At 52.9% G+C, this 21,756-nt stretch overlaps 1 protein-coding gene across 1 annotated transcript in view; it reads left to right on the plus strand.

The window, feature by feature from the left end:
* Positions 1-14,446: 14,446 nt before the first annotated feature.
* The window catches only part of GRIK3 (glutamate ionotropic receptor kainate type subunit 3), a 217,971-nt gene continuing 210,661 nt past the window's right edge, over positions 14,447-21,756 (plus strand). Inside the window, exon 1 of the mRNA XM_003788164.3 lies at positions 14,447-14,572. Within this exon, the coding sequence (XP_003788212.1) occupies positions 14,458-14,572 (115 nt within the window). The 5' untranslated portion in view covers positions 14,447-14,457. The remainder of the gene's footprint in view (positions 14,573-21,756) is intronic.

Here is a 21,756-nt window from a genome sequence, read left to right on the forward strand (position 1 = left end):
TATGCATATGCATGTGCATTATATAAAATATATATTTTGTTAATTTCAGTTCCTTGATTTGGGGAAGAAGTAGTTGTGTGTGTGTATGAATTAACAAATATGCTGGAAAATGAGTGTTGTATGTAACTGTGTGCACAGAAATACTTGCGTCTACCTTGTTATTCATTCACTCATTCACTCAGCAAGCATCTGTGGGCACCTGCTATGCACTGTTCATTGGCCCAAATATATAGAAGGATACAAGTTCTAGCCTTTAAGAATCTAGCATTGTACATGAACTTTCTCCTACGTCATAATCCTGAGAAAAGTTCTGATTTATCTATCAAATCCTAACTTCCTTTCTCGGTCAGAGTTCAAGGGAGTATAGCGGTGTTTTCAAGGAGGCTTTATCCCCATAGCTGGGGGACCTCTCACCTGTCTTATTAATATCTGTCTTATTAATGACCAGGCTGGATGAAGAGTCCTTTTGCAGCCTGGAAACCCTGTCCTCTGCCCTGCTTTCCCCTTCAGAGCATGTCAGTGCAGATGGTGGGCCTGGGCAGAGAGGCAGAGGTGGAGCGAGGTCCCAGCTTACAGATCCTGGAAAAGCCACGCTCGCCTTTGAGTGACGGGGGAGGTGGAGGCCGACTAGACTCCATCAAACTGAAGTCTTTCCAATTTACTTTCAGGAAGGAGCTCCATTAACGCGAGCGTTTGGGGAAAAAAACAAAAACACTAATCACCATCCGAAATGTACATGCTATTTCCCATCTGGTGTGCGGAATTGGATCGTCTCGGGAGTCTCAGGAAAATGCAGCAGATGGGCTGGGTTTGGAGCTCGTCTCCCCACAGGCAGTGGGGAGAAGAGGAAGAGACTTGGCACGGGAAGCCGGCGTGTGTGAGGGATGGTGGGCCCCGCCGGGTCCCCATCAAATGGGTCCTGGAGGAACCCTCCCCTCCCCCTGATGCCTGATGCAGCCAGAGCAGCTGCGTTGGCTGCCCCTGTGGCTTCTGGTCCATTCTGGGAAGTGGCAGCTCACGCTATCAGTTTGCAGAAACTCTATTTAAGCTGCAGTGGAGCCAGGGAAAGATTCAAGGGGCTCAAATGCTTGCTGATAATGCTTTCTAGCTATGTAGCTCCAGCCAGTCACCCACCATGGATCACAGGCAGTGCCTTCCAAAGTCACTGAGAGGCTCAAATGAGGTCAAGGTGAAGTGCCTAGATCTGTGCCTGCATTGTGTTAATGATTAGTTGGATGCCCCAATCACTGGGGATGGAGGCATAATAATAGACTTCTACTGGGGAGGAAGCCTCACCCTTGAGCTCATCACCTGCTGGGCCTCCAGGGTCCCTGTGTTGTACCACCATGAAGAGGCATATGTGTCACAGACAATAGCTTATCCTGTGACCTTTGGGAGGTGTCAGAAAGGAGAGGGTGTACACAGCAGGCAGGAAGCTGGAATGGGTCCCAACAGGTAAACAGAGAGAGAATCAGGTGGGAAAACAGGGCTCCCAGAGAGAAGGACACTGAGGAAGGATGCTCTCAGGGGGCTCCACTTTCAGAGTCCCTTCTAGAGCAGAGGTAGCCCCCTCCCCTATCTCCCCTGACCCCCACAGATGGCCTCTGTACTATGAGATGGCAGGTGCCACCAATACCTTTCTTCTCTACAGCGGCTTTAGTCCCCCTCCGAGGGGCAGGTACCCCTCCTCCAACATCTAATTAAAGAGGGAAAGTAATTAAGAAAGGGCATGTAACATTCCCTGTAACACTGAACTTAATAACACCCCCAACCCCTCCCCACTTCCAATCCATAAATATGACAGGCAGAATAACTCACTGCAACACCAAATTGTTTATTGCTTGCTAAGCTGGAAAGCACTTGAATTAACCTCCTGCATAAGTGGAGTTAGGAAAGATCCAGGCATCTTTAAGTGGAAAGAAGACATGAGGCAGAGCCCCTGTCAGGGAACCTGGAGAATGGGGCCTCACTCACTCCCTCGCTCACACCCTCATTCAGATGAGTGTTCACTGAGTGCCCACTCTGTAACGGACCATGTGGTAGCACTCAGGAAGTAGAGAATAAGCTCATATTGCCTCTGCAGTGGGAGACACGTTGTCCTTTGCAGTTTTAAAAATGGCAGCTGTAGCCCAGTGAGGTGAGGGCCTGCTGTGCTCATTGGGTAAGGGACTAGCATGAGATGGCGAGATACTGCCAGCCCCCGTTCCCGGATGGACTGTGTATTCCAGACACTGAGGGGTCACAGAGACACTAATAGTCAAGGTGGGAAGACACAATGGACACAGACTTGTCACAGCATTCAGAGTTCTGCTCCTTAACAAATGTGCGAAAAATCCAGGGAAAACCCAGGGACTGCCAGGGTTAACTTCTTCTGGGGGAAGTCAAAGAAAGGATCACAAAGGAGCTGACATTGAACTTGGGTTTGAATCATAAACAGAACCCCCCCATGGAGTAAAGGGTGCTAGAAGATCCAAGTATGAGGAAAAGCTTGTGCAAAGGCCCAAAGGCATGAAAGAGTCTGTGGCCTACTTGGGTTGAAGTGGAGAGGGGTGGAGACAGGTGGAGGCGGGTGGGCAGGCCAGGGTGCTGACCCCGGAGAGAAAGTTAATACCTAGCCACAACATACAGTGAGATGTGGTCTAGAGGGTTAGAGAATGGGTGCTGGGCAGCCTGGATTCAAAACCCAGTCCCATCACTTACTAGCTGTGCCTCTGTTTCCTCATCAGCAAAGTGGATATAATAATGGTACCTCCCTCTAAGGGAAATGATGCTTAGCAATTATGATTTGGGCTGCAATAAACATTCTGGTACAAATATCTTTGTTGTGATGTGATTTTTGGAAGAAGCCCAAGTGCCCATCGGCCCATGAATAGATTAATAGATTATGGTATATGTACACCATGGAATATTATGCAGCCTTAAAGAAAGATGGAGACTTTACCTCTTTCATGGTTACATGGATGGAGCTGGAACATATTCTTCTTAGCAAAGTATCTCAAGAATGGAAGAAAAAGTATCCAATATACTCAGCCCTACTAAGAAATCAATATATAGCTTTCATATGAAAGCTATAACCCAGTAGCCCAAGAAGAAGGAGAAAGGGGAGAGGGAGGGGAGGGGAGGAGGGAGGATGATTGGTGGGACCACACCTACAGTGCATCTTACAAGGGCACATGTGAAATTTACTAAGTGTAGAATATAAATGTCTTAACAATAACTAAGAAAATGCCATGAGGCTATGTTACCCAGTTTGATGAAAATATTTCAAATTGTATATAAAACCAGCACATTGTACCCCATGATTGCATTAATGTACACAGCTATGATTTAATTAAAAAATAAAAAAGGGGAAGTGGTGCTGATTTAAAAAGTTAACACATATACAGTGCCTAAAACAGTACCAAGCACCAGGCGCCTATGATCATCATTTACTTCTTATCACCATCCCACCCCGACACACCTGTCCAGGAGCCCTTGGACGGTTGGAAACAGAAGAACAGCATCTTCTCTCTGCATTTTGCATTTTGGCCTTCCAATACTGGCTGAGATACGGGGTGCCCCTAGCTTAGTCAACTTTGCGCTGTTATAACCGAAGACTTGAAACTTAGTAATTTATAAAGAACAGAGATTTTTTTGGGGGGGGGCAGGGCTGGGTTTGAGCCCACCACCTCCAGCTTATGGGGCCAGTGCCCTACCCTTTTGAGCCACAGGTGCCACCCAAGAACAGAGATTCATTTCTCACAGTTTTGGAGGCTGGAAGTCTAGGAGCAGATTGAGGGCTCATATCTGGCAAGGGCCTTTGTGCTGCGTCATCCCACAGTGGAGGGTGGAAGGGCAAGAGAGCTGGAGAAACCATGGAGAGGGGAGCAAACTCCTTTTATAACAAGCCTACTGTCTGGATAACAAGCCCACTCTCACTCTGTCAAACTCATATCCACATGGCAACTTTAATCCATTCATGGGGGCTCTGCCCTGGTGACCTAATCACTTCTTAAAGGCCCTACCTCTCAGTGCTGTTGCATTGGGAATTAAGTTTCCAACACATGAATTTAGGGGGACATGTTCGAATCACAGCAGTTCCTAAACACCACTGTCCCAGAATCACCCAGGGAACCCTGTTCCCAGAATCACTGAATCAAAGTCCTCTAGGTAAATGTTGAAAGAAGTGTCTTGGAGATGATAAAAATGTTCCAAATTGGATTGTGGTGATGGTGACACAACTCTGCAAATTTGCTAAAAATCATTAAATTGTACATTTTAAATGGATGTTTATGGATGTAAATGATGCTTCAATAATGCCATCTTAGATTTAAAAAAAAAACAGACAGTAAGACAACTCAGCCTTGGATGTGGAGGGAAATTGAGGAGAAGACATGTGGGAAAGGACGGCGATGTTGAGTGAACCCTGCGGGTGGCTTGTTCAGTGCTTGCCTGGATTTAAAGCTGCTTCCCTGGGATTATACTCTCTCATCTTGATCAAGGAAGCCATCAGATTTCACTCACTCCTCTGGGCTCCCACGGTGCAGCGTCCACCTGCCATGACAGCATGTGTCCCAATATAAGGGATGCTCTGCTTCCAGGCCGGGCCTTCCAGGCATCCTGAGAGCTCCTCTGGGGCAGGGGCCACAGAGTAGGTGGTTCCAGGCATGCACGGGGAATTCACCACCCCCAGCTTCCTGTGTGGGGTGTGGATGGTGCTTCAGAACCTAGGTAGGGCCCCGGGAGTGTGGCCCTGCAAGCGCCTTCTCAGGAGCAGATGCTAAACTTGGCCTTCAACTCCTGGTTCCTTCAGCAGCTGCTCTCAGCAAGACATTTCTTCATCTCCTCCTCCTCCTCTCCTGCCTACCATCAGCCTTCCTTTATGTTTTTTCTCCCCTTCAAGGCTGCAAACTGCTTACAGGGAAGATTCATTTTGTGTCCTCCAAGTCCTCAAATTTGTCCTTTCAGTTCTTCCCTGGGTCTCCATGACCCCTACCCATCTTCCTCCATCTCTCGCCTGAGTCCCAAGAACTCCTAGTTGGCTATGATCCCTGGTTTACATCTTCCTTCCTTCTGAGGATTCTCAAGTTCTCACTTGTCTCCTCAAACCCTGTACATATTCCCCTCGTCCTTGTTCATGTCCCTGTGATCTCTATGTGCCTCCCCTCTGTTACCATGGTACCCTCTGGCCTCTCCCCCTTACCTATCTCATGGGACCTCCTGCAGCTCGGTGGGCTCTCCTGTGTCACTGAATCCCCCACCCCCATGACAGTGGATCATCAGTAATGGTTAGAAAAAGATTGGATGAAGGAAGAGGCTGTGTGGGCTTTTAGAACAAGCTAGAACTGTGATTGACGTAAAAGTGTTTTCCCTTGTGTTATCTGGAAAGTGCTTCTCCTTGTTACTTAGTGGCATGTGTGCAGATGTAGGTCCTGCTCCAAACGCCCCACCATGGGCTATGTGGTTCCTGTCCATCCTCCTGCTCTCTCATCTGGCTCTGGCCACAGAAGAAGCTAGAACCAGCAGGGGAATAACCACCTAGCTGGGGCCCCTGACTCTCACAGCACATCCCACCTGCTGGCTCCCCTGGGGGTGTCTAGGAGAGGTGTCATGTAAAAAGTCATCAGTGGCCCTATTCCAGCCGCCATGTTCTGCCCCCTTTTTTTCTTAAGGCAAAGAGGCTACCATCAATGGCCCCTGACTCAAAGAGTAGGGAGCCTCCTGTCCTTTTGGCAGGAAGGGCCAGAGGGCCATATTCCTAAAGAATGGGCATCAGAAGCTTGAACTTTGTTCCCAGTCCCTCACCTGCCCCCAGTCTGGCCAGCTCCTCACTGTTTCTCTGAGCATCCTGTGTTTGGAAGGGGCATTGTGTGTGTGCAAGAGTAGAGGGACTCAGCTTGCTGAGTGAATAGAACTAACGAAGCTAAATCAGAGAAATGAGGCTGTGGCCACTGGCACCTGTCCCCATTTGGTTTACTCAACCCAACCAAACACAGGTGGAGGGTGGGTGCCTGAGCTTAACTGATTGGCAGAACTCAGTCCCTGCAGCCTGAGATAACACAGAGCTACGCTGGCTCCTCCAGCCAAGCCTGCTCCATCCCCAGGCCAAAGCTCCTGCCCACACCTCTCTCTCCACCGCCTCCCCCTACCACTTCGTGGCTGCATCTTGGACAGGCAGCAGCACTGGGTGGCTGGGCGGAGTCCTAGGACCCCACCCTGTGAGAAAGCTCCCGGATCTGCTTGGGGAGGAGGGGTGCACATGAGGGCGTTCCTCTTTTTCTAAACAGGTTCCCCTGAATCGTTCCCCTCAGGTCAGAGGCTGGGCAGTTTCTCTGGGGGATGGGTAGATACTAGACTGAAATGCAGGGAGAAGTCAAGAATACTAGCAAGGTCAGAACCAAGAGGAAGCCCAGGTGGGGAGGCGTCAGGGTGTGATGGAGGATTGGGGTGCAATCCCTAGGGGTCCCTTCCCCCAGGCAACCAGCCTGGCTGCTCAATAAACACAGCTCCTGTGGTTGCATTCCCCACAGTGGGGGAAGGGGAGGTAGAGGAACAGCTTGACAGGCCTCAGTCTTCCTGAGCCCATCCCCACCCCACTCACAGGCATCCCCGTGAACCTGGAAGCCAGGGGGACCTGTCTGAGTGATCTGAGAGTGTGAGAGTCTGTGTGTGTGTGTAAACACATTGATCTTCCTACTTGGAAGAGAGAGGGTTTTTCCCCGGTCTCTGCTCAGAAGTCTGACACATCCAGGCAGCAGAGGCAGTTGGCGCTCAGTCCAACATGCCCTCACAAGGTACCAGGTACAGTTTTAAGCACATCACATGCATTATTCAACCTCTGCAACAGCCCAGCAGCGCAGAAACTATCGTCGCCCCCATTTTACAGACAGGAAACAGGCATAGAGCATTAGGTAAATTGTGCCAGAGTCCTTTACTGGTAAGAGACAGGACTGATTGGAAGCTAGGCTGCCTGGCTCCAGAGTTCATGCTTTCACCAGACCTGGGTGGATGTGAGTAGTTCTGTGTGTGTGCACACCCCCACACGCCCGTGCATGCAATAGTACGGGCATGTGTACCTGTACCCGCGTCTTTGTGTGTGTAAAGACTTAACACCAGGGACACGCACACACTCACGCTCAGCCCTCTTTGTGAAATCCGGAGGAATTGTCCCCTTCTCCCTCCCAAAAGAGCCTGTGGCTCTCCCCTGTCCAGGCTGCCTCTGCCTCCAGTCAGTTCCGTGTGGCTGGCGCTCAGTCTTCCTGCCTCCTTGCCAGAAGGAAGAACAGCAACAAAGCAAAGGCACATCTGGAGACAGAGGTGCTTGCCTGTGGGGTGAACTTAAATCCTAGCACCTGCTGCAGTTGGACTTTTGGACACTCCCAGCCCCATTCTGGGCACAGACACCGAGTACTTCCTCCAACATTTGGTGGTTGCTGGAAAATCTTGTCTCCCTAGAGCAGTGGAGACAGAAGCTGTATCATCAGAGATCTGCATCATCAGAGATCTGCCATCATTCGAGGTGGGGGCTGGGACTGTCCCAACGAGTGTCCGTGTCTAGCATTGTAGGGGAGGCCCAGTGTCCACTCCCCTCTGGACCTTGGGCAGGGAGGCAGCATCTCTTGCCATAGCCCACTATCCCTATCTCTGCCCCGCCACCCCGCATGTCCGGGGTCCGCACTCCTCTCCACTCTCAGCCTGGCTGTCTGCCGCCTTGCCTGTCTTGCAAGCAGAGAAGCGCCATACCTGTGTGCCAGAGAGGCACAGGTGTGCCTGTGCCACTCACACAGTGTACCACCTGCTGGAATCTTGGCGTAGGGCAGACTTGGGATGGGATCCACGGGAGAGACAGTCTGTGGCATAATTAAGAGGGAGCAAAACACAAAACAAAACAATGTTTTCCTTCCTCTCTCTTTTCTACCACTTGCCCTAATTATTTTCCCACTTTAAAATTCTATATCAACTTTAATTAAGCTGGCCTCGGGCAGGGAAGTCTGGCAAACTTGGAGAAGTTCACTTGTTTATTTTCTTATCACTCAGTGATTGGATTTTCAAGGCATGCATGTGTGTGTTCTCTCTCTCTCTCTTTGGAGAGATGATGGCAGCCTCCTGCCCGAAGGGGCACAGGTGCAGTGAGAACTGGCTTGCTGCAGCCTCTGAGGGAGGCACTTCTCTACAAAAATCTATTGTTGGCCAACTCCTGTTCTAGTTTTGCATCCCCCCCTCCTTGCTCCACCCTGCAAGGTCAGGGTGTGATAGAGAGCAGCAATTGTTAGGCAGTGGAGAGAGTGCTGGTGGGGAATCCAGAAACTTGGGTTAGAAGCTCAGATTTGCCACTTACTTTTTGGGCAAGAGTCATTTATTCATTTGTTCATTCATTTATTCTGTCATGTTCTCTCATTCATTCATGCATTCACTCACTCACTCATTTATCTGTTCTCTCCCCATCATACTGAGAATGATACAGGCCTGCTTCTGCCTTCCCCGGCAGGTTATTTGACTCCTCTGAGCCTATTTCTTCATCCCTGCATCCCTGGGTTGTTCTAAACACAAAAAGAGATGATGTAAGTGGAAGGCGCGATGAGTCCTGGCTCAGTGAGGTGGCACCTCGTCGTGACCCCTCTGTTGTTACAAATATCATCTGCTGTGGGTCCTGGGTCTTTCTGAGCCTTAGTCTTCATCAGTAAGGCAAATTCCCTGACTATTTCCAGAGTCAGGGATGTTAGATGAATCCTGAAGTTTGCTGAATTTTGTGATCAAGTGGAGGAGATGAGAGCTGGAGCCGCGGCAAGGCTGGGAGGCTGGCTGGAGAGCCCAGCACTTTGGTGAGGCTCCCTGGGCTGAAACAGAGATTGCATGGTGTCTGAGGCTCAGCCCGAAAAGTGACTGAGGATAGGAAGAGCTGGCAGGTGTCTGCTGGTTTTGTGGGGAGGTGGTGCGTGCATAACAGAGCGGATGAGAGAGCAAGCGGATGAATGTGTGAGTAAATAAGTGAATGAGAGACTGGGCAAAGGGCTGAATAAGCAACTGAACGATTGACTAAAAGAATAGACAACCAAATGAATGAATGGATGAATGAGTAATGAGTAAGCAGCTGAATGTGAGTGAATGAGTGAGAAAATGCGTGAGAGAACAAGTGAGCAAATAATTAAGCAAAATGAATGGATGAATAAGTGAATGGCTGTGTGGGTCATTGAGTGATAGGATGAATTAATTAAGGAAAGATTGAATGAATGGTGAGTGGATGAACGGTGTGTAGATTAATTAGGGAATGACTGCGTAATTGAATCAATGAGTGGGTGAATGAGTGGATAAAGATGAATGGATGATCCTATGAACAAACGAAGGAATTAATGGGACTGAATGAATGATTGAGTGAGCAAGTGATTCTGGGGCTGAAGAAAAGGACCAGCTGTTGGAGACCTGGTAGGCCAGGAGGTGCTGGGTCCCTGGGATGGTTCTCCCCACACCCCTCCCTGCACAGCTGCAGCACCCCTGTGGTTTCAGCCCATCAGCCGCTGTTCCATCATCATGGACAGACAGCCACAGAATCACCACATATCCTTTACTCCTCCACCAGAACTACACCGGAACCACAGAAATGCAGATGTCAGTACAACAGCCTGTCTCTTATGGCTTGTCTACCTGTATCCCTTGCTGCTGAGAAATAACTCAAAGCAGCAGGTTAAGCTGACAATAAACACAGGAATTGACTTCAGTAAGAATGAACTTGCTTGACTGTTGACAAAAATCTAAGGTGATGCAACCTTCGCTGGGCTTGTTGCTTGCTCAGGTGGCAGCCTGGCCGAGCTTCTCCTTTTGCAGACCAGTACAAGGAACAAAGGCCCCAGGCTGATGGAGGGGTTGCTGTGCGTGAGTCAGGAGGCAGGTTTCAGTGTCCTGCAAAGAGCTAGGACTTGGTTTTTGTGGTCGACATACCCTTTATGTTGAGTGTGCAGTGTGGACACTGGGGAAGCCTTCTCCCTGCCTCCCCTGCACCCTGCTAGGGCTGTTAGCAGAGATCAGGCAAGAACTGGCAACTGCCTCCTTCTAGTCCAGACCCCTTCTGGGTTGTGATGGGGGAAAGGCAGCCCTACCCCCATTCTCACGAGGCATCCCACGTACAGGTCTGCAGAGTGGCCACAAGCAGGCTAGTAGTCACGTAGGGGAGTGGCTGGAGTGCCAGGGCTTCAGCATCCAGCCGCCACCGACAGCAGCCTGCCCAAGCAGCCCGCCTGCCGCCGGTAGCCCGCCTAAAGGGAAATGAAGGTAGGCAGGCTTCAGCAGAGGGCACTCAAGTCCTAGGAATCTGCACTCAGCCGCCGCACGCCTTTGCTCGTGGTTTCCCAGGGAAGCAGAGATCATGAATCTCAGTAACTCGAGCCCAGGGCCTCATCACTCACTGTGATTGTGGGGGGATTGAGAGCTAGAGTGGATCAGTCTAAACAAAACACGCACACAGGGGACTTGTCCAAATGAGCCTGATAGGCAACCACTGGGGGCTCCCCTCCCTCACTAGCAGAAGCTGGGGAGGGGCTGTAGAGGGGCCAGGGAGGGGCCGGCAGTGTCTGATTTCTTCCTGGGAGTCTACCCTCACTCCCCACCTGTGAGCCAGTGGGAGACATGAATCTCACTGGCAGCAACTTGGGCCAGCTCAGCCGTTTTCAGGGATGTTAATGAAATGCGGGAGCACTTGTCCTTTCAGACAGCGGCCCCTTTTATTTGGGAATGAAAAGCTGCATTAGTCTGAATTAGGTTTGGAGGCCTCATAAATCCGGCGCTGGCTGCCTCGTGGGGGAGCAGGGAGTGGAGGCCTGGCTGGTGGGTAGACTTGTTTACCAACAATTGGAAAAGCCTGGATTGGCAGCTCCCAATCGCCAGAGATATGGCTTGAGATAGTGCCAGTCCTGGTGCCTGCCGGTGGCAGGGCAGGCTGGAGAGGCAGGTGATGCCGCTGGGGAGAGAAGGCTACAAGTTTCGCTTCACGGGTCCGGGACAACTGAGCGCCCCAGTTTGTTCTAGTAAAGTGCCCAAATCCTGTTCTACTGTTAGCCATTCTATAAGCAGCCAGGGCCCTGAGGGGCCTCTGTGGGGATGATGGGGATCTTCCTCTAGAGCCTATGCCCTGCTCAGCCCAGGTGCTATAGGACATGTGTTAACCCTGCAAGCTCAGGGGTCTGATGAGTCTGTATGTGTACTTGGGATCCTTACCCGTAGTGCCTGGCAAACAGTGATTCCCAATAAATTCTAGAGGAAGGAAGAAAGCAAGCAAGCAAGAAAGGGAGGGAGGGGAAAGCAAGGAAGAAGAAAAGATCACATACTAGCTGTATAATGTTGGACCTCTTACTTGACCCCTTCAAAGTGCAGAGTCTTCATCTGTAAAATGGAAACATAGTAGGGTTATGGAGAGGATTAGACGAAGTGATGCATCTCAGCTAGTAAGTATGTTGTCTGGAACATAGAAAACACATAAATACTAGTGGTCATTACTATCACTGCTGTTGCTTTTGTAGCAATGCATCCTCCATTCCCTCAGATTGGCAGGGAACAAGCTGCTGTCAGTCTGGGCAAATCTCTAGGTTACAGAATGACTTGTAGCTGGGGCAAGAGTAAGGCCCAGTCCTGGGCTGGGGACAGCAGCTTCCCTTTGACCCCAGGGTTGCAGCTAGGCATCCAAGACCAGTGACTGCGCCCACAGCCTCTGCAGCTGGGAAGCCGTTTCCCACCGCAGCCCTACGTGGCAGCAGAAAAAAACCTCCATCCGCAGCGCTCTGGGTAACTCCCGCCCACAGTGGGATGCAGCAGGAGCAAGCCCAGCTTGTGCTGCTTCCCTGGGGGCATCAAGAAGACTAATGGGTGATGGGTCACACTCTCACTTTCTCAGAGCCACAGATGTCCATTTCTTCCTGCCTTCATTCATTCATTTCTCTAGAGCCACTTTCCTGGTAGCTGTTTTGGAGACGGCTCCTCTTCCTGCTCCCCATCCTTCTTCCCCCCCCCCCCAGATCTGCTCACTCCTGGCAGACACACCTCTACCTTTCTGCTTCTTCTGTTTCCCTGCCAAGCCACTGGAAGGCTGCCTGTAGGACAGTCCATACAGGATTAGCAGCCAGTCTCTCCCCTCCTCATCCCATCCTCAAACCAGCCTTGAGCACTGTTTGGCAATGCCTTTTTAACCCAACATTCCTTCCTTCCAATCAAGTCCCCTTCCATTTCTCTGTCAGGAGAAGGATTTTCTTCCTTAGAAAACAGCCAGTCTTTTGGTTTCTTGGGATAACCAAACCAGCAGGCTGCAGAAGCTGATAGGCAGACGGAGGGAGGAGGCTCCGGTCTCCAATGGAGGAGGCTTCCCCAGCTGTGTCCTGGAGGGCAGGACCCTCTGCTCTTCTCTCCTACACCCATTTCTGGCTGGTGCCCACTGGGGCTGGTATTTTCTATCAAGAGGTGGCAGCTGCTGCTTCTCTGGTTCTGGTCTGCATGTCCTCCCCTCTGGTCCCTCAGGCAACATTTTCCAGTGGCTGCTTGCAAAACCAGCAGCTCCTGCTCCAGGGTGAGAGGCCCAAGTTTGGTAAAGACAGACATCTGGTAACCTCCATTTGCTGGATATTTGAGGATGTGCTCAGGACCAGCACGTCTCTCTCTGTTCTTCAGAAGGGAGCTCAGGGAGTGTCTCCTCCTGCCGCAGCCACAGTCCCTCCACTTCAGGTGGGAGGAAGTCCCCTCCTAATTGGCGGGATTGGTCACACTGAGAGATATTCATATCCCTACACAATGTCATGGTCCCCTAAGCCCAGACAGGGAGGGAAAGAAAAGAGGGAAATTAACAGGCGGTTTAGAGCTAGAGTCGTAGTATATTTGTAAGAAAATTAAAGATTTGCTCTTCAGATGTTGGGGGCCATGCTCTTACCAGACAGCTGGCAAATGGGAGAGATTGGAAATGATGGAATAGATCGAATTATTTAAATGAGAAAAATAAATTCGCACACAGCCTAGCCGCTGCCCGGTGACAGATCCGTTTATTTATCTACTGTTTCGGTGCCGCTTTGTCTCTGTCAAAAAGGTCATTAAACTCTCCTAACTGCGTAATCCGCAGCCTCCTGCTCCAGCCTCGCTCCACAGCCCTTCCCTTAACTCGACACCCAGTGCCACTTGGAAAAAAAAATTTATTATTGCTAATAAACAACGTTTTCTTTAACCCTTTCAGCTTGCTCCCTATGGGTCCTGCTCCATCCTACTGATATTTACAGTTTCTCTTTATTCTCTCCCAGCAGGAAAGGAGGAGGGGGCAGCAACCCCTCCTGCCCTGGTAGGGGAGAAGGCTGAGTGGGAGCGGGGCCAGCGCACTCGCCCCTGTAATCTAAGGCGCTAGCGGGCTTCCTCTGAGCCCCCAGAGTTGCGGGACTCGGTCAAGTCCTCCCTTCCACAACAGGGGGCCTGGCCTGGGCGCTCTCTCCCCTACTAGGTCCTGCAGCTCCCCTGGCCCTTCGCAGACAATTTTCTTTGAATTCTGTCTTCCCCAACCCCCAGCCCCAACTCTACTTCTAGGAAGAATGGGATTGGAAAGGGAAACCGATCCCTGGGTCAGTCTCCCGCCTCTGCCGTCCAGCCAGCGCCGGCCGCGTGGGAGCTGGAAGGCGAGGCTCCGCAGACGGCGGGCTCCCGGTCTCGCTGCTCCTGGCGGGCGCATCTTCTCCAGCTGGTCGGGCCGCTGGGCTGCCGCCGTCTCCCAGCTCGCGGTGCCAGCTCTCGCGCTCCACGCCTGGCTCCCGGGCTCAGTGCCCTCGCAGTTGAAGGGACTGGGGGCGGCGGGGAGGATGGGGACGTCTGGGAAGCGAGAAGAGTCCTCGTTCTCTGAGTGTCCCCCCAAAGCGGGTCCAGGGTCCCCTTCCCCGCCCCCTGCGCAGGTGTGAGCGCGCGAGTGTGCGCCTCGGCGGGTGTGAGTGTGAAGTGTGTGTGCGCGGGGGAGTGCGCGGAGGGAGCGCGGGCGGCGGGCGGCGCGGGAGGCGGGAGGCAGGGCGCGGGGGAGGGGGCTGGGAGGGAGTGTGTGCGCGCGTGCAACTCCACTCCGGGGCTTTGTGCGAGCCCGGGCGATAGCATCGGCGGCAGCTGGAGGAGGAGCGGCCGGAGACGCGTGCAGCCCGCCCGCCAGCGCCCGGCAGCCGGGGCAGGTGGGAGCCCGCGCGGAAGCGGAGCCGACGCGAGCCGGAGACCGAGCCGAGTCCGAGCAGAGCCCGGGCGGAGACCAGGAGCCTCACTCGCGGGTGGCCCGTGGGCGGCAGCCGGGCGGGGCGGGCGCCCGCTGGGCGGCCCCCAGTAAGATGTGCGCGGCGCCGCGGGGCGCCCCCCACTCGCAGAGGCGCTCCGGAGCCGGGCGGCTGGGCCAGGCGGCGCCTCGGGGGCTGCTGCGCGCCCGCGCCTAGAGCAGCCGCCCCAGGGAGCCCGCCACGGCCGCGCCCCGGGCACGCTCGGCGGCGCCCAACGATGACCGCTCCCTGGCGGCGCCTCCGGAGTCTGGTTTGGGAATACTGGGCCGGGCTCCTCGTGTGCACCTTCTGGATCCCGGACTCGCGCGGGATGCCCCACGTCATTCGGATCGGTAAGGGCTCCCTGGAGCCGGGGGTCTCCGTGCGTCTGGGCGGGGGCGGGAGTGGGGGCCTCTGAACGCGGTCCCGGGAGATTTTTCCAATCTCTCTCTGGGCTGCTGAGCCGAATGACCAGCAGGAAGCTCATCCCGGTGAGGACAAAGTTCCAAAGCCGGGGTCAAGGGCCTTACTTATTAGGAAGGAGGCAGACGGGCCGCAACGGGCCAGGGGCCCTTGGCGCGCTCCTAGGGGAGGTCAGACCTGGCGGAGTGTGGCGAAGGGTTCTAGCCCCAACCCGAGTCGCGGGCGCATTTCGTGGCGACTGCCAACATGACCGGCAGGCGACCGAGTTCTGGGATCTGGCTTCTCCGCGGAGTGGGAACCCTGGGGAAGGCGCCAACTTCTCTCCTCTCCCCTTCTCGCTTTCCTTGGGCCCCTCGCCCCCACCTCGGGCACAGCTCCAGTGACCGCGGTGAGCGCGCAGGGCACAGATTCGAGTGACGAGGCCAGTGGTCTCCTCCCGGTGGCCTCCCTTGGCCTCGGTGGCCTTCATTCAGCCCCGTGGCGTGGGGCAGGGAGGGGCCGACCCCGCTGCTCGCTCTAGCGGGTTCCTCGCGGCCCAGGCCTCTCCACCCCAGGCAGCGCAGATGTGGGAAAGGGAACGAGGAGGCCGCCCAGTGCAGCCGAAGACAGTGGCCGAGGGCTGCGAGTGTTTTTAAAGTTAGCCAGAATCCCTCCGCAGCTGGCGGTGGCTGGCGGGGCTGCGCGCGGCTTTCTGAGGCTGGGGCTTCGCCGCTTCTGTTCTTACCGGAGACTCTTACTCCGGGCTTTAACTTTGTTGTGGCAGCCCAAGGCACCCTGCGGGCAGCGCTCTGGGCTGTGCGTGGGGGGCCGTGCGCGTCCCAGGCCAGCGACCGACAGGGCTGGGCCCGGCCAGGCTATGCGGGGCCTCTGTCGCGACAGGCCCTGAGCCCGCCGCCAGGCCGGAGACCTGGGCCGCCTGGGTTCACGAGGCCTCAGCAACCACTGGCATCCGGCATGGGCAAGAGCGGAACTCTGCCGAGCTAGGGCCACCTTCCTCTTCTGCGTCTCTTCTCCAGGGCAGACCTTGGGCTGCCAGCGGCGTGAAAGGGCGTGGGAACCCGTATCAGGCTTGGTTTCGTACTTGAAATTTTTCTAGGAGGCCGTCAGAACCCCCAGAGGGTCGGTCTCCTCCGCAGCTCTCTCTCAGGAGCCAGGCCTTCTTGAACTCATAGCCGGATGGGGCAGAGCATCGTCCTCAGCTCTGCCCACTCTGAGGTCTTCCAGTCCCTGCTCAGGACCCTGGCAGGCCAATACCTATACCGGGAAGCAGAAGAGGCCAGGCACAAGGAGGGCACACGGGAGGGGGCTCTGGGGACAGCCCTCACGGTCAGGCTTAACCCTTTGCACCCCAGGCTTCTCCTGGCAAGCCAAAAACGTCTTTTATCTCTGAGGTTTTGCTTGCCCCAGGGCCAGCCCGCTACCATCCCAGGGGTGGGTATTCCCTTAGTAGTAGACCAGCGCTTCCTTTATCCTCTCACCTTCCCTCTGCTTTTTGGGATCCTAAGTGGTAGGGTGCCCTTGGAAGGAAAAAGAGGGGACTTAGAGGGTGCTATGTGCCCATCCCACGAACTGTAGATGCCTCTACCTCGCTCCTTCTTCCACAGGGCTGAGGTGGGTATACTCCCAGCTTAGTCTCCAGGATAGAAGTCTTTGGAGGTCCAGGAAGACAGGAGCAGGTGAGGGCAGCCCCAGAGAGATGAGCTAAAAGGCACAGGATGATGTATCCTTACCTGCTCCCTCTTACTGTGAAATTGAATTGGGCTAGGTCCTCCCAGCCCCGAGGAAAAGCACATCTCAAGCCTGCCCGCCCTTTCTTGGGTTCAGCATGTAATAATGCAATTAAAGGATGGCAGAGCCCTCCTCTCTTCTAATCTTCTTCGTATTAAGCCCCAGGATTAATTAGCGTGTCGGCCCAACCCATTTATATCCAAGAGCCCTGCCCTGCTTGATTCCCAGCCCATGGCCTGGGGTGCTGTGCTGGTGCCAAACGTGACCGCTGGAGCTGTGCCAGCTTGGGTGGTAGATGGGAAGGCTCTGAGGCCTTTGGTTTCTTTGGAGCCTCCTGGGGATGAACCTGACCTTCTGCCCTTCTGAGCCCCTGCTCAAACCCTAGCAGGAGTCAGGGCGCTACAGTGGATGTCGTGGGTCGGGGGAAGAGAAAGAGAGAAAAACCCAACCACTCTGCCATAGCTGGGCCTAATGCCATCTCCTTTTCTACACCCTACCCCCACCCCTGGGATCTCAGGGATCTGGCTGGGGCTGCAGGAATTGAGGCCCTGGAAATTTGGCTCTGGAATGTGTTGGGGGCTTCTAGTTTCCCAGATTGGTGCCTCAGTTAGTGGAGCTTAGAGCTGAATCTTTCCAGCAGCCGGGCATCACTGAGCACCAGCTTGAAGAGGGTTTCTCCTGCAGGTGTGAGAGGGGCTCTCTGTGTTGGGGAGCACTGTACCCGCCCCTTCTCTTTGTGCCTCTTTTGGGGGCTGAAATTTCCTCTTAGACAAGGAGATGGATAGCTCAGCAGTATGACAGAGTGTTCAAACAATCCATCTTGAATAGATGAATTGCATTGCTCTGTCTTTTTGTAATTGTGTCTATCAGAGAGAGAGGTCAAGGCATTGATTGCTTGGATGGTTTGCAAGTAACAAAGGAGAGCGAGGGAGAGAGCGAGGGAGAGAGAGTAATTGGATTGTAGTCTGTGGAAAAAAAAGATCATTGATTATTTTATATGAATATGTGGAAGATGTATTCTGAGTGTGATTATCAAGTGTTGCTCATTGAAGATTTTCAAGGCATATTGTTTGGCATTTTATTATTATTATTATCATCGTTATTATTGTTTGGATGGATGCTGGTCTTAACTCACAGAAAGCAGTTTAATGCATGAGCTCTCTCAGTCAAATGGGTTTCAGTGACCTCCTCTGGGGACCTGGATTTCCAGGTTACATGACCTAGAAGCTGAAGTGGAGAGGGGGCGTGCCATGTTTGGAGCCAGAAGCCCTGGGTTTTCTGCTCTTTCTGCCGCTAGTTTACGGGGCCACCTTGATCAAATCAACCTTTCTCTCCCACTCCAAGACTTTTGCATCAGTAAACTAATTGGTTGGCCTTAATAGTTGGGATACTCCGTGGCTTAGAAGTTCCCTTCAGTGCAGGCTGGTCAGAACTGTTAGCACCATTGCAGATTTCATGGTTAGTTCTCCCCTTGTGTTACAGGCATAGATGGGCTCGAGGGCCAGCTTGGAATTTGAAAAGGGAAGCAGACAGTGGTAGCTCAGCTGGGGAAGCCCAGCCAGCTCTTCTGTGTGATGAGGCGCTTGACTGGATGGTGGCAATCTCTAGCCAGCCGGTGGGGGAGGTTTGAAGCCAAATGACTGCAGAGACATAAAGCAGGTGTGTGTGTGTGTGTGTGTGTGTGTGTGTGTGTGTGTGTAGGGTGTGAGGGAAGGGTTGGCCCAGCTCTGGGCTTTCAGGGCATCTACAAACAGAGCAGAACCAAGCAGTGAGGTCCTGAGTTTTCTGAATGCACAGGGGCCCAGTGGGCCATGGCAGCCTGTCCTAGCACAGTGAGGCCCCCTCCCCTACAGCTCCCAAACTGGCCCCATCTGCAGCTCTCATCAGTTCACCCAAATTGTCCTGAACGTTTGTCTCTTGAGTTTGGGAGCTGCTGCGTGTAAAACAATGAGAAATTTCTCGCAGTGACTAGTGATGCGCTGAAACATCGCTGCCTTGTAGGAGCAGACAGCAGCTGAATGAAGATCAATAGGGTTTTCCCCCCTGGAAGTAAATAGCTTCAGACAAGACCTGGGAGTGGCCCGAGGGGCCTGAGAAAGCATTAACTTGAGGAATTTCTGCTTCCGCTTTTCAGCCCAGCTGCTCCTGTCAGCCTGGGCTTTCCTCCTTCTCAAGCTGGAATTTAATTTCTTCTTGATGCCTGCCTCGCATTGCGCTAAACAGTCTTTTGACGTCAAGATGACCTGGGGTTTTTAGAAGTGGTTTATGGAAGGTAAGACAGGCACCCTGGCCCCACTAGGCTTTTCCAAGGTCACCTGCATCACCCCCACCCTTCGGCCAGTACCACGGCTGACTTCAGAAGTCTAGCCCATTGTGCTGTTTTGAAAGGGCTTTGTGGGGCGGCTCTTTATCCCCCACTCCTCCAGGAATACAAGGCTGCTTGGCTGCTTTTAGGATCCTTTGTGGGGTCTGTGGGCCTCCCTGAATTATTGTGTTCCCACAGGCACTCTGTGTTCCAGCCACAGGAAACAGAGCCCCCTCCACTGGGGGCTGTTTCTGGCATGTGCAGTGGAGGCTGCAGGGCTGCATGGATATGCTTTAGGGGGAGACTTGTGTGTGCTCAACGGCTGGGACTGTCTGTGATCCTCTGCGGCTGAGCCTCCCCACCCTGTCACAGTTAGTTGCCCCTGTCTTTTCCTTCCCTAGCTGCAGCCTGGCCTTGCCTCACTTGATTCGGACCCTCCAGAGAGAGCTCAGAGAGCTGGGGCTTCACTCTGTCTCATACCCTGCTGGGTCACGGGGAAGACTGCTGTGCCAGGAGTGGGCTGTCCTCAGGCTCAGGGCTAGCACCTGGCGGGCACTGGCTTGCCCACTGAGGCTGGTATGGGTGTGGTAGGGCTGCAGCTTTGGATGGATGGATGCACCAGGGGCCCAGTGCAGAAATGGAGGTGATGCAGATGGGGCTGGCACCCCGGCCATGAGCTTGATGCCTGGAATCACTTTTCTGCCAGGTGCTGATTCCCTGGCAGCAGCACCAGAGGGCAGTGCACCTGTGCCGAGATGGCCACTGTCTCTTCTGCCTGGGGCCCCTCTTGGGTCTGGAGCAAAATCAAAATAATAGAACAACAACAATACAATGGCCCTAATTTATGGCGTACTTATTAGGGCTAGGCATTGCACCAAATGCTTTTCAAACAATGATGAATAGTAAGTGTTCAACTAATGTAGCTGTTGAGTTTTTCATATTATCTTGTTGTAGCCTTCACAGCCCTGCAGGCGTTATCCCATTTTGCAGAGGAGGAAACCAAGCTTGATGAGGTCTCTTGCTCAAGATCACACAGCCAGTGAATGGTCAGGGCAGGATGAGAGCTGCAGTCAGCCTGCCTCCTATCCCGTGCTTTTGGCTAGCTGTGTGGTCTGGAGATGGAAAGCAGAATTTTAAAGGGGCTGAACACAGTGCCCCCACCCCTGTGGTTCCAGCTGCAGAGCGTGGTCTCTCTGGGCTTGGCTTTATTGTCCTGCTGCGGGAGGATGGCTGAATGGGCTCGGTCACAGTGAACACGACCAGTGCCAGCCTCGGTGTCAGACTGGCCTTGCTGCTGAACCACGTAGCAGCTTTGCTTCCTCTGGGGGACGGGTTCCCCTCCTGACAACATGTAGACTTTCATTTACTATATCCCATCTGGTCCTGGTTCTGGGCTCTGCCAGAGGCTTTAATCCAGACCCTAAATAAAAGATGGATTTCCCTTTGGGAGAGGCCAGTTTGCTCATAAGAATCCCTTTTTCTGGGATCTCTAGTCTACATATCCCTACAGAAAGCCACCAGGCTGTCCTCAAAGACATTGCTAAAGCCTTGAGGAAACCCAAGGGCCTCATGTCTCCCTTCCCCTCCCTCTATCCTCATCACCCAGTGACTTGGCAAGGGAGAGTGATTGGAGAATTAGCTCTCTTTGCTCTTTCTTCCCTCCCTTTTCCTTCCTCAGTCCCATCCTTTCTCCTCTCCTATTACCCTTCCAGGCTAATAGTTTTTACAGTCATTTAATTTTTAAGCACGAGTCACATCCTGACCTTCTAAATGGAGCCTGCCTTGTCAGGAATCGAGTCTGGTGGGAAACGTTTGAGGTTAAGGCCTATTGCCAGTAGGCCCTGGAATATGTGTTGCTGGTCCCCAGACATTTTTGAGTTGGATATGGGGACCTGGATGTAAGAGCCTGCCCAATCCACCCTTCCTTACGCCAACCGCAAACTTGCCCTTCTCTGTCCATCTTATTTCTTCTTGCAGGGGAGAAAGGGAGCCTGGGAGAATGGTGGCTGCCAAAGACAGAACTTTTCTGGCAGTGGGGGAAGCTGCATTGCTCAGTCACTACAGAGGTGACAGATTTGGGATGTGTGTGGGCAGAGGGTCATGTTATTTTCTAGGGCCTCCACTTCCCCATCTATAAAATGGGGGTGAAACTGGGTGGTGCCTGTGGCTCAAAGGAGTAGGGCACTGGCCCCATATGCTGGAGGTGGCGGGTTCAAACCCAGCCCCGGCCAAAAACTGCAAAAAAAAAAAAAAAAAAAGAGAGAGAGAGAGAGAATGAAATTGCCATGGAGTTAAACAGATGTGATTGCCTTTACAGAAAAGCATACACACTGTCTAGAAACAGGCACTTCTGTTGCTTGAAGAGTGTGTGCACAGGGTGAAGCTAGTGAGGCCTCCAGGGAGCAGATGCTATGGAGGTTCTTAGCTGGGGACCCTGTGCTCGCACAGCTGGCCGTGAGGGTGAGTGCCTCTTTGGATCTTGGCCTTTTGTTCTTGGAGTCAACATTTCCTTCTGCTTCTCTTTCTGCTCCAAGGACAGATCTTATTTGGGTGTGACTTGGAGAGACGAGACTAGATTGAGGGCCAGGGAACTGGATTTGAGGAAAACAAGTCATTTTTGAGGAAACAAAGTCATTTTTTCTCCCTTTAGCCACATTTTATAGCAGCCATGCCCCAGAGCCTTCCGTCTGGCCTTCCTTGTTTTATTTCCTTTGGAATTATCTGCAGGGTCCACACTGCTTCCTGTTCCAATTCTGGAACTTTCTTCTCCTCCCAGCTCAGTTTCTGAGGTCCCCCTCTTTGCTTCCCTTGACCTTTACCTCTTGTTTGTTAATGGTCTTGACCTTGGGTGTGGTTATACTGGGGGCGCATCTAGGCCTTCCCTAATGCAGGTGCATCATGCTTCCCCCATTAGGCGAGGAGCTGCCTAAGGGTGTCTAAGAGCATCTCTTCCCCATCATTACCAAGAAACAGAGTGGACATTTTTTGGAGTCAGATAATGTATTTCATTGATTCTAAGATAGAGCCCCCCATTATCATATCTGAAATCAGCATGCATTTCATGTGTCATATCCAAGTTAA

This window comes from Otolemur garnettii, unplaced genomic scaffold, assembly GCF_000181295.1.
Source record: "Otolemur garnettii isolate 467f Iridium unplaced genomic scaffold, OtoGar3 scaffold00025, whole genome shotgun sequence".
NCBI classification, from domain to species: domain Eukaryota; kingdom Metazoa; phylum Chordata; class Mammalia; order Primates; family Galagidae; genus Otolemur; species Otolemur garnettii.